This window comes from Oncorhynchus mykiss, chromosome 16, assembly GCF_057628025.1.
Source record: "Oncorhynchus mykiss isolate SJ-2025 chromosome 16, ASM5762802v1, whole genome shotgun sequence".
Classification (NCBI taxonomy): domain Eukaryota; kingdom Metazoa; phylum Chordata; class Actinopteri; order Salmoniformes; family Salmonidae; genus Oncorhynchus; species Oncorhynchus mykiss.
This window is the reverse complement of record NC_143037.1, coordinates 752,501-765,000: the sequence shown is the minus strand read 5'-3', so window position 1 is coordinate 765,000 and position 12,500 is coordinate 752,501. Positions and strand designations below refer to the sequence as shown.

The following is a 12,500-nucleotide window of genomic DNA, read 5'->3' as shown; positions in this document are numbered from 1 at the left end:
CACCTTCATCTCTACCAACCAGACACCTTCATCTCTACCAACCAGACACCCTCATCTCTACCAACCAGACACCCTCCTCTCTAACAACCAGACACCTTCAGCTCTAACAACCAGACACCCTCCTCTCTACCAACCAGACACCTTCATCTCTACCAACCAGACACCCTCCGCTCTACCAACCAGACACATTCATCTCTACCAACCAGACACCCTCCTCTCTACCAACCAGACACCCTCCTCTCTACCAACCAGACACCCTCCTCTCCACCAACCAGACACCTTCATCTCTACCATACAGACACCCACCTCTCTACCAACCAGACACCTTCATCTCTACCAACCAGACACCCTCCTCTCCACCAACCAGACACCCTCCTCTCTACCAACCAGACACCATCCTCTCCACCAACCAGACACCTTCATCTCTACCATACAGACACCCACCTCTCTACCAACCAGACACCTTCATCTCCACCAACCAGACACCCTCCTCTCTACCAACCAGACACCTTCATCCCCACCAACCAGACACCTTCATCCCCACCAACCAGACACCCTCCTCTCCACCAACCAGACATCTTCATCTCTACCATACAGACACCCACCTCTCTACCAACCAGACACCTTCATCTCCACCAACCAGACACCCACCTCTCTACCAACCAGACACCTTCATCTCTACCAACCAGACACTCTCCTCTCCACCAACCAGACACCCTCCTCTCTACCAACCAGACACCCTCCTCTCCACCAACCAGACACCTTCATCTCTACCATACAGACACCCACCTCTCTACCAACCAGACACCTTAATCTCCACCAACCAGACACCCTCCTCTCTACCAACCAGACACCCTCCTCTCTACCAACCAGACACCCTCCACTCTACCAACCAGACACCTTCAGCTCTACCAACCAGACACCTTCATCTCTACTAACCAGACACCCTCCTCTCTACCAACCAGACACCTTCATCTCTACCAACCAGACACCTTCATCTCTACCAACCAGACACCCTCATCTCTACCAACCAGACACCCTCCTCTCTACCAACCAGACACCTTCAGCTCTAACAACCAGACACCCTCCTCTCTACCAACCAGACACCTTCATCTCTACCAACCAGACACCCTCCTCTCTACCAACCAGACACATTCATCTCTACCAACCAGACACCCTCCTCTCTACCAACCAGACACCCTCCTCTCTACCAACCAGGCACCTTCATCCCCACCAACCAGACACCTTCTCTACCAACCAGACACCTTCATCTCTACCAACCAGACACCCTCCTCTCTACCAACCAGAAACCATCTCTACCAACCAGATACCCTCCTCTCTACCAACCAGACACCTTCATCTCTACCAACCAGACACATTCTCTACCAACTAGACACCCTCCTCTCTACCAACCAGACACCCTCCTCTCTACCAACCAGGCACCTTCATCCCCACCAACCAGACACCTTCTCTACCAACCAGACACCTTCATCTCTACCAACCAGACACCCTCATCTCTACCAACCAGACACCCTCCTCTCTACCATCCAGACACCTTCAGCTCTAACAACCAGACACCCTCCTCTCTACCAACCAGACACCTTCATCTCTACCAACCAGACACCCTCCTCTCTACCAACCAGACACATTCATCTCTACCAACCAGACACCCTCCTCTCTACCAACCAGACACCCTCCTCTCTACCAACCAGGAACCTTCAACCCACCAACCAGACACCTTCTCTACCAACCAGACACCTTCATCTCTACCAACCAGACACTCTCCTCTCCACCAACCAGACACCCTCCTCTCTACCAACCAGACACCCTCCTCTCCACCAACCAGACACCTTCATCTCTACCATACAGACACCCACCTCTCTACCAACCAGACACCTTAATCTCCACCAACCAGACACCCTCCTCTCTACCAACCAGACACCCTCCTCTCTACCAACCAGACACCCTCCACTCTACCAACCAGACACCTTCAGCTCTACCAACCAGACACCTTCATCTCTACCAACCAGACACCCTCCTCTCTACCAACCAGACACCTTCATCTCTACCAACCAGACACCTTCATCTCTACCAACCAGACACCCTCATCTCTACCAACCAGACACCCTCCTCTCTACCAACCAGACACCTTCAGCTCTAACAACCAGACACCCTCCTCTCTACCAACCAGACACCTTCATCTCTACCAACCAGACACCCTCCTCTCTACCAACCAGACACATTCATCTCTACCAACCAGACACCCTCCTCTCTACCAACCAGACACCCTCCTCTCTACCAACCAGGCACCTTCATCCCCACCAACCAGACACCTTCTCTACCAACCAGACACCTTCATCTCTACCAACCAGACACCCTCCTCTCTACCAACCAGAAACCATCTCTACCAACCAGATACCCTCCTCTCTACCAACCAGACACCTTCATCTCTACCAACCAGACACATTCTCTACCAACTAGACACCCTCCTCTCTACCAACCAGTCACCCTCCTCTCTACCAACCAGGCACCTTCATACCCACCAACCAGACACCTTCTCTACCAACCAGACACCTTCATCTCTACCAACCAGACACCCTCATCTCTACCAACCAGACACCCTCCTCTCTACCATCCAGACACCTTCAGCTCTAACAACCAGACACCCTCCTCTCTACCAACCAGACACCTTCATCTCTACCAACCAGACACCCTCCTCTCTACCAACCAGACACATTCATCTCTACCAACCAGACACCCTCCTCTCTACCAACCAGACACCCTCCTCTCTACCAACCAGGAACCTTCATCCCCACCAACCAGACACCTTCTCTACCAACCAGACACCTTCATCTCTACCAACCAGACACCCTCCTCTCTACCAACCAGAAACCATCTCTACCAACCAGATACCCTCCTCTCTACCAACCAGACACCTTCATCTCTACCAACCAGACACATTCTCTACCAACTAGACACCTTCATCTCTACCAACCAGACACCGAGAGATGTGACAACCCCAGCCTTCGACACCCCCATCGCCACAGCCCACACCCAGTCACTTACCACCCGGTTCTGCTTGTTGGGCGACTCCTTTCCCCCATCCCTCTGTTTCCGAGAGTTGAGGATCTTGGTGGAGGGGATGTGCCACTTGGCCTCTGTAGAGAGGGGGAGGAAGAGAAGAGGGGTGAGATGAGGAGTGGCTAGAGAAAGGATTGCATGATCACTGAATGTGTCCAGGGGGTTACCACAGACACAGTACAGGTCATCTAATGTAGAGGTAGGAGACAGATAGTAGAGATCATCTAGAGGTGATCTAAAGTAGAGGTAGGAGACAGACAGTAGAGGTCATCTAATATAGAGGTAGGAGACAGATAGTAGAGATCAGCTAGAGGTCATCTAAAGTAGAGGTTGGAGACAGACAGTAGAGGTCATCTAGATGTCCTCTAGAGGTCATCAAATGAAGAGGTAGGAGACAGACAGTAGAGGTCATATAGAGATCCTCTAATGTAGAGGTAGGAGACAGACAGTAGAAGTCATCTAGAGGTCATCTAATGTAGAGGTAGGAGACAGACAGTAGAGGTCCTCTAGAGGTAATCTAATGTAGAGGCAGGAGACAGACAGTAGAGGTCATCTAGAGGTCATCTAATGTAGAGGTAGGAGACAGACAGTAGAGGTCATCTAGAGGTCCTCTAATGTAGAGGTAGGAGACAGACAGTAGAGGTCATCTAGAGGTCATCTAATGTAGGGGTAGGAGACAGACAGTAGAGGTCCTCTAATGTAGAGGTAGGAGACAGACAGTAGAGGTCACATAGAGGTCCTCTAATGTAGAGGTAGGAGAAAGACTGTAGAGGTCATCTAGAGGTCATCTAGAGGTCATCAAATTTAGAGTAAGGAGACAGACAGTAGAGGTCATATAGATGTCCTCTAGAGGTCATCTAATGTAGAGGTAGGAGACAGACAGTAGAGGTCATCTAGAGGTCATCTAATGTAGAGGTAGGAGACAGACAGTAGAGGTCACACAGAGGACCTCTAATGTAAAGGTAGGAGACAGACAGTAGAGGTCATCTAGAGGTCCTCTAATGTAGAGGTAGGAGAAAGACTGTAGAGGTCATCTAGAAGTAATCTAATGTAGAGGTAGGAGACAGACAGTAGAGGTCATCTAGAGGTCACCTAATGTAGAGGTAGGAGACAGACAGTAGAGGTCCTCTAATGTAGAGGTAGGAGACAGATAGTAGAGGTCATCTAGAGGTCCTCTAATGTAGAGGTAGGAGACAGAAAGTAGAGGTCATCTAGAGGTCATCTAATGTAGAGGTAGGAGACAGATAGTAGAGGTCATCTAGAGGTCCTCTAATGTAGAGGTAGGAGAAAGACTGTAGAGGTCATCTAGAGGTCATCTAGAGGTCATCAAATTTAGAGGAAGGAGACAGACAGTAGAGATCATCTAATGTGGAGGTAGGAGACAGACAGTAGAGGTCATCTAGAGATCATCTAATGTAGTGGTAGGAGACAGACAGTAGAGGTTCTATAGAGGTCCTCTAATGTAGAGGTAGGAGAAAGACTGTAGAGGTCATCTAGAGGTCATCTAGAGGTCATCAAATTTAGAGTAAGGAGACAGACAGTAAAGGTCATATAGATGTCCTCTAGAGGTCATCTAATGTAGAGGTAGGAGACAGACAGTAGAGGTCACACAGAGGACCTCTAATGTAAAGGTAGGAGACAGACAGTAGAGGTCATCTAGAGGTCATCTAATGTAGAGGTAGGAGACAGACAGTAGAGGTCACATAGAGGTCCTCCAATGTAGTGGTAGGAGACAGATAGTAGAGGTCATCTAGAGGTCCTCTAATGTAGAGGTAGGAGAAAGACTGTAGAGGTCATCTAGAGGTAATCTAATGTAGAGGTAGGAGACAGACAGTAGAGGTCCTCTAATGTAGAGGTAGGAGACAGATAGTAGAGGTCATCTAGAGGTCCTCTAATGTAGAGGTAGGAGACAGATAGTAGAGGTCATCTAGAGGTCATCTAATGTAGAGGTAGGAGACAGACAGTAGAGGTCACACAGAGGACCTCTAATGTAAAGGTAGGAGACAGACAGTAGAGGTCATCTAGAGGTCCTCTAATGTAGAGGTAGGAGAAAGACTGTAGAGGTCATCTAGAGGTCACCTAATGTAGAGGTAGGAGACAGACAGTAGAGGTCCTCTAATGTAGAGGTAGGAGACAGATAGTAGAGGTCATCTAGAGGTCCTCTAATGTAGAGGTAGGAGAAAGACTGTAGAGGTCATCTAGAGGTCATCTAGAGGTCATCAAATTTAGAGGAAGGAGACAGACAGTAGAGATCATCTAATGTGGAGGTAGGAGACAGACAGTAGAGGTCATCTGAAGATCATCTAATGTAGTGGTAGGAGACAGACAGTAGAGGTTCTATAGAGGTCCTCTAATGTAGAGGTAGGAGAAAGACTGTAGAGGTCATCTAGAGGTCATCTAGTGTAGAGGTAGGAGACAGATAGTAGAGGTCATCTAGAGGTCCTCTAATGTAGAGGTAGGAGAAAGACTGTAGAGGTCATCTAGAGGTCATCTAGAGGTCATCAAATTTAGAGGAAGGAGACAGACAGTAGAGATCATCTAATGTGGAGGTAGGAGACAGACAGTAGAGGTCATCTAGAGGTCATCTAATGTAGAGGTAGGAGACAGACAGTAGAGGTCACACAGAGGACCTCTAATGTAAAGGTAGGAGACAGACAGTAGAGGTCATCTAGAGGTCATCTAATGTAGAGGTAGGAGACAGACAGTAGAGGTCACATAGAGGTCCTCCAATGTAGTGGTAGGAGACAGATAGTAGAGGTCATCTAGAGGTCCTCTAATGTAGAGGTAGGAGAAAGACTGTAGAGGTCATCTAGAGGTAATCTAATGTAGAGGTAGGAGACAGACAGTAGAGGTCCTCTAATGTAGAGGTAGGAGACAGATAGTAGAGGTCATCTAGAGGTCCTCTAATGTAGAGGTAGGAGACAGATAGTAGAGGTCATCTAGAGGTCATCTAATGTAGAGGTAGGAGACAGACAGTAGAGGTCACACAGAGGACCTCTAATGTAAAGGTAGGAGACAGACAGTAGAGGTCATCTAGAGGTCCTCTAATGTAGAGGTAGGAGAAAGACTGTAGAGGTCATCTAGAGGTCACCTAATGTAGAGGTAGGAGACAGACAGTAGAGGTCCTCTAATGTAGAGGTAGGAGACAGATAGTAGAGGTCATCTAGAGGTCCTCTAATGTAGAGGTAGGAGAAAGACTGTAGAGGTCATCTAGAGGTCATCTAGAGGTCATCAAATTTAGAGGAAGGAGACAGACAGTAGAGATCATCTAATGTGGAGGTAGGAGACAGACAGTAGAGGTCATCTGAAGATCATCTAATGTAGTGGTAGGAGACAGACAGTAGAGGTTCTATAGAGGTCCTCTAATGTAGAGGTAGGAGAAAGACTGTAGAGGTCATCTAGAGGTCATCTAGAGGTCATCAAATTTAGAGTAAGGAGACAGACAGTAGAGGTCATATAGATGTCCTCTAGAGGTCATCTAATGTAGAAGTAGGAGACAGACAGTAGAGGTCATCTAGAGGTCCTCTAATGTAGAGGTAGGAGACAGAAATTAGAGGTCATCTAGAGGTCCTCTAATGTAGAGGTAGGAGACAGATAGTAGAGGTCATCTAGAGGTCCTCTAATGTAGAGGTAGGAGAAAGACTGTAGAGGTCATCTAGAGGTCATCTAGAGTCATCAAATTTAGAGGAAGGAGACAGACAGTAGAGATCATCTAATGTGGAGGTAGGAGACAGACAGTAGAGGTCATCTAGAGATCATCTAATGTAGTGGTAGGAGACAGACAGTAGAGGTTCTATAGAGGTCCTCTAATGTAGAGTTAGGAGAAAGACTGTAGAGGTCATCTAGAGGTCATCTAGAGGTCATCAAATTTAGAGTAAGGAGACAGACAGTAGAGGTCATATAGATGTCCTCTAGAGGTCATCTAATGTAGAGGTAGGAGACAGACAGTAGAGGTCATCTAGAGGTCATCTAATGTAGAGGTAGGAGACAGACAGTAGAGGTCACACAGAGGACCTCTAATGTAAAGGTAGGAGACAGACAGTAGAGGTCATCTAGAGGTCATCTAATGTAGAGGTAGGAGACAGACAGTAGAGGTCACATAGAGGTCCTCCAATGTAGTGGAGACAGATAGTAGAGGTCATCTAGAGGTCCTCTAATGTAGAGGTAGGAGAAAGACTGTAGAGGTCATCTAGAGGTATGCTAATGTAGAGGTAGGAGACAGACAGTAGAGGTCCTCTAATGTAAAGGTAGGAGACAGATAGTAGAGGTCATCTAGAGGTCCTCTAATGTAGAGGTAGGAGACAGATAGTAGAGGTCATCTAGAGGTCATCTAATGTAGAGGTAGGAGACAGACAGTAGAGGTCACACAGAGGACCTCTAATGTAAAGGTAGGAGACAGACAGTAGAGGTCATCTAGAGGTCCTCTAATGTAGAGGTAGGAGAAAGACTGTAGAGGTCATCTAGAGGTCACCTAATGTAGAGGTAGGAGACAGACAGTAGAGGTCCTCTAATGTAGAGGTAGGAGACAGATAGTAGAGGTCATCTAGAGGTCCTCTAATGTAGAGGTAGGAGACAGATAGTAGAGGTCATCTAGAGGTCCTCTAATGTAGAGGTAGGAGACAGATAGTAGAGGTCATCTAGAGGTCCTCTAATGTAGAGGTAGGAGAAAGACTGTAGAGGTCATCTAGAGGTCATCTAGAGGTCATCAAATTTAGAGGAAGGAGACAGACAGTAGAGATCATCTAATGTGGAGGTAGGAGACAGACAGTAGAGGTCATCTAGAGATCATCTAATGTAGTGGTAGGAGACAGACAGTAGAGGTTCTATAGAGGTCATCTAATGTGGAGGTAGGAGACAGACAGTAGAGGTCATATAGAGGTCCTCTAATGCAGAGGTAGGAGACAGACAGTAGAGGTCATATAGAGGTCCTCTAGAGGTGATCTAATGTAGAGGCAGGAGACAGACAGTAGAGGTCATCTAGAGGTCATCTAATGTAGAGGTAGGAGACAGACAGTAGAGGTCATCTAGAGGTCATCTAATGTAGAGGTAGGAGACAGACAGTAGAGGTCACATAGAGGTCATCTAATGTAGAGGTAGGAGACAGACAGTAGAGGTCACATAGAGGTCCTCTAATGTAGAGGTAGGAGACAGATAGTAGAGGTCATCTAGAGGTCACCTAATGTAGAGGTAGGAGACAGACAGTAGAGGTAATCTAGAGGTCATCTAGATGTCATCAAATGTGCAGGTAGGAGACAGACAGTAGAGGTCAACTAGAGGTCATCTAATGTAGAGGAAGGAGAGCAACAGTAGAGGTCATCTAATGTAGAGGTAGGAGACAGACAGTAGAGGTTATTTAGAGGTCATCTAATGTGGCGCTAGGAGTAAAATCGGGAGCAGAGTGACTCACCTGCCAACCGGGTACTCTCAAGGGTGGGCTCTCTGAGGGTGTCCCTGTACCCCTCTCTGTCTCCCCCCTGTAGCTCTCTGGAGCACTCATGGAGGACCGAGGACCTGGAATGAGATGGAGGAGAGGTAAGGATGAGTTGGTCACTTATTCTACAGAGTGAGCTAACTAACAAACTGTCAGGATGGAGAGGCGAGGAGGGCTATTGACTGAGCTAGCATAGTGGGAAAGGTAAATAATGGACGATAGAGAGAGCTAGCTGCTAGCATACTGTCAGCAGTAAGGATGGGCTAGCATACTGTCAGCAGTAAGGTAAGGATGGGCTAGCATACAGCTAGCTGCTAGCATACTTTTATCAATAAGGTACGGTTGGGCTAGCATACAGCTAGCTGCTAGCATACTGTCAGCAATAAGGTAAGGAAGGGCTAGCATACAGCTAGCTGCTAGCATACTGTCAGCAATAAGGTAAGGTTGGGATAGCATACAGCTAACTGCTAGCATACTTTTATCAATAAGGTAAGGAAGGGCTAGCATACAGCTAGCTGCTAGCATACTGTCAACAGTTTTATTTTATTTAACCAGGTGGGTTAGTTGAGAACAGGTTTTCATTTACAAATTCGACCTGGCCAAGATAAAGCAAAGCAGTGCGACAAAACCAACAACACAGAGTTACACATGAGATAAACAAACGTACAGTCAATAACACAATAGAAAAATCTATATACAGTGTGTGCAAATGGAGTAAGGAGGTAAGACTATAAATAGGCCATAGTGGCGAAGTAATTACAATTTAGCATTAACACGAGTGATAGACGTGCAGATGAAGATGTGCAAGTAGCAATACTGGAGTGCAAGATAGTTTTTTCCTAACAATATGGGGATGAGGTAGTTGGGTAGGCTATTTACAGATGGGCTGTGAACAGCTGCAGTGATCGGTAAGCTGCTCATATAGCTGATGCTTAAAGTTAGTGAGGGAGATAAAGTCAACTTCTGTGACTTTTGCAATTCATTCCAGTCATCGGCAGCAGAGAACTGGAAGGAAAGGAGGTGTTGGCTTTGGGGAAGACCAGTGCAATATACCTGCTGGAGCGTGTGCTACGGGTGGGTGTTGCTATGGTGACCAGTGCAATATACCTGCTGGAACGTGTGCTACGGGTGGGTGTTGCTATGGTGACCAGTGCAATATACCTGCTGGAACGTGTGCTACGGGTGGGTGTTGCTATGGTGACCAGTGAAATATACCTGCTGGAACGTGTGCTACGGGTGGGTGTAGCTATGGTGACCAGTGGGTAGTATATGGGTCTTTAGTGACAAAACCGATGGCATTGTGATAGACTACATCAAATTTGCTGAGTAGAGTTCTGGAGGCTATTTTGTAAATGACATCGCCGAAGTCAAGGATCGGAAGGATAGTCAGTTTTACGAGGGTATGTTTGGCAGCATGAGTGTAGGATGCTTTCTTTGCTAAATATGAAGCCAAATCTAGATTTAATTTTTTATTTTGGATTGGAGATGCTTAATGTGAGTCTGGAAGGAAAGTGTACAGTCTAACCAGACACCTAGGTATTTGTAGTTGTCCACATATTCTAAGTCAGAACCGTCCAGGGTGGTGATGCTAGTCGGGCGAGCGGGTGCAGGCAGCGAACTGTTGAATAGCATGCATTTAGTTTTACTAGCATTTAAGAGCAGTAGGAGGCCACGCAAGGAGTGTTGTATGGCATTGAAGCTCGATTGGAGGGTTGTTAACACAGTGTCCACAGTCGGCCTGAGAATTTAACCCTGTGGCACCCCCATAGAGACTGCCAACGGTCCGGACAACAGGCCCTCCGATTTGACACACTGAACTCTATCAGAGAAGTAGTTTGTGAACCAGGGGAGGCAGTCATTTGAGAAACCACGGCTATTGAGTCTGCCGATAAGAATGCAGTGATTGACAGAGTCGAAAGCCTTGGCCAGGTCGATGAAGACGGCTGCACAGAACTGTCTCTTATCGATAGCGGTTATGATAGTGTTTAGTACTTTGAGCGTGGCTGAGGTGAACCCATGACCAGATTGCATAGCAGAGAAGGTACGGTGGGATTCAAAATGGTCGGTGATCTGTTTGTTAACTTGGCTTTCGAAGACTTTAGAAAGGCAGGGCAGGATGGATATAGGTCTGTAACAGTTTGGGTCTAGAGTGTCTCCCCCTTTGAAGAGTGGGATGACCGCAGCAGCTTTCCAATCTTTAGGGATCTCAGACGATACGAAAGAGGGGTTGAACAGGTTAGGGTTGCAACAATTGCGGGGGATAATTTTAGAAAGAGAGGGTCTAGATTGTCTAGCCCAGCTGATTTTAGGGGTCCAGATTATGCAGCTCTTTCAGAACATCAGCTATCTGGATTTGGGCTTTGGCGGGTTGCTGTGGAGGGTGCCGGGCAGTTGACCGGGGTAGGGGTAGCCAAGTGGAAAGCATGGCCAGCCATAGAGAAATGCTTATTGAAATTCTCAATTATAGTGGATTTATCGGTGGTGACAGTGTTTCCTAGCCTCAGAGCAGTGGGCAGCTGGGAGGAGGTGCTCTTATTCTACATGGACTTTACAGTGTCCCAGAACTTTTTTGAGTTAGTACTACAGGATGCAAATTTCTGTTTGAAAAAGCTTGCCTTAGCTTTTCTAACTGCCTGTGTATATTTGTTCCTAACTTCCCTGAGAAGTCGCATATCGCGGGGGCTATTCGATGCTAATGCAGAACGCCACAGGATGTTTTTGTACTGGTCAAGGGCAGACAGGTCTGGAGTGAACCAAGGACTATATCTATTCCTAGTTCAAGTTTTTTTGAGAGGGGCATGCTTATTTAAAATGGTGAGGAAGGCACTTTTAAAGAATAGCCAGGCATCATCTACTGACGGGATGAGATCAATGTCATTCCAGGATACCCCGGCCAGGTCAATTAGAAAGACCTGCTCGCTGAAGTGTTTCAGGGAGCGTTTGACAGTGATGAGGGGTGGTCGTTTGTTTGCAGACCCATTACGGATGCAGGCAATGAGGCAGTGATCGCTGAGATCCTGAAAACAGCAGAGGTGTATTTGGAGGGCGAGTTAGTTAGGATGACATCTATGAGGGTGCCCGTGTTTATTGATTTAGGGTTGTACCTGGTAGGTTCATTGATAATTTGTGTGAGATTGAGGGCATCAAGTGTGACAGAACTCAGCAGCCTATCTCTGTAGTAAGGTTAGCATCCTGTCATCACATAACAGAAGTGGTAAAAATGTGCTACATTACGCAGATCAGGATCATACGAGGTCAAATCATTTCTCTCCCTCTCTCCCTCTCTCCCTCTCTCCCTCTCTCCCTCTCTCCCTCCCTCCCTCCTGCCTGGTTGACATACTAGACATACTCTATAAGAGCTCACTGCTCCCATGTAGTATGTAGAAGTCTGGAACTTGGGCCCGTGGAAGGGTTAGGATAATGACAGTATGTACTGTAGTAGTCTGGTAGAGTTAGGGTAATGACAGTGTAGGGTATTGACAATATGTACTGTAGTAGTCTGGTATAGTTAGGGTAATGACAGTGTAGGGTAATAACAGAATGTACTGTAGTAGTATTGTAGAGTTAGGGTAATGACAGCATTACTGTAGTAGTCTGGTATAGTTAAGGGAATGACAGTGTAGGCTAATGACAGAATGTACTGTAGTAGTCTGGTATAGTTACGGTATTGGTCAGTACAGGGTAATGACAGTGTATGGTAATGACAGAATAAAGGTAATATAGACAGATTATAGACAGATTAGGATGTCACTCCCTGTCCCTAACCCACTGGAGACAGATTAGGATGTCACTCCCTGTCCCTAACCCACTGGAGACAGATTAGGATGTCACTCCCTGTCCCTAACCCACTGGAGACAGATTAGGATGCCTCACCCTGTCCCTAAACCTAACCCACTGGAGACAGATTAGGATGCCTCACCCTGTCCCTAAACCTAACCCACTGGAGACAGATTAGGATGCCTCACCCTGTCCCTAAACCTAACCCACT

The 12,500-nt window shown here is 47.0% G+C and overlaps 1 protein-coding gene across 5 annotated transcripts in view; it reads right to left on the bottom strand.

Annotated features, from left to right (window-relative positions):
• The window catches only part of sipa1l2a (signal-induced proliferation-associated 1like 2, genome duplicate a), a 303,115-nt gene that overhangs the window by 68,667 nt on the left and 221,948 nt on the right, over positions 1-12,500 (bottom strand). For all 5 annotated transcript variants that reach the window (XM_090201691.1, XM_090201693.1, XM_090201694.1 and 2 more), the window contains exons 15-16: positions 8,489-8,592; positions 3,067-3,158 (exon numbers count right to left, since the gene is read on the bottom strand). In XM_090201691.1, coding sequence (XP_090057817.1) covers positions 3,067-3,158; positions 8,489-8,592 — 196 coding nt within the window. The remainder of the gene's footprint in view (positions 1-3,066; positions 3,159-8,488; positions 8,593-12,500) is intronic.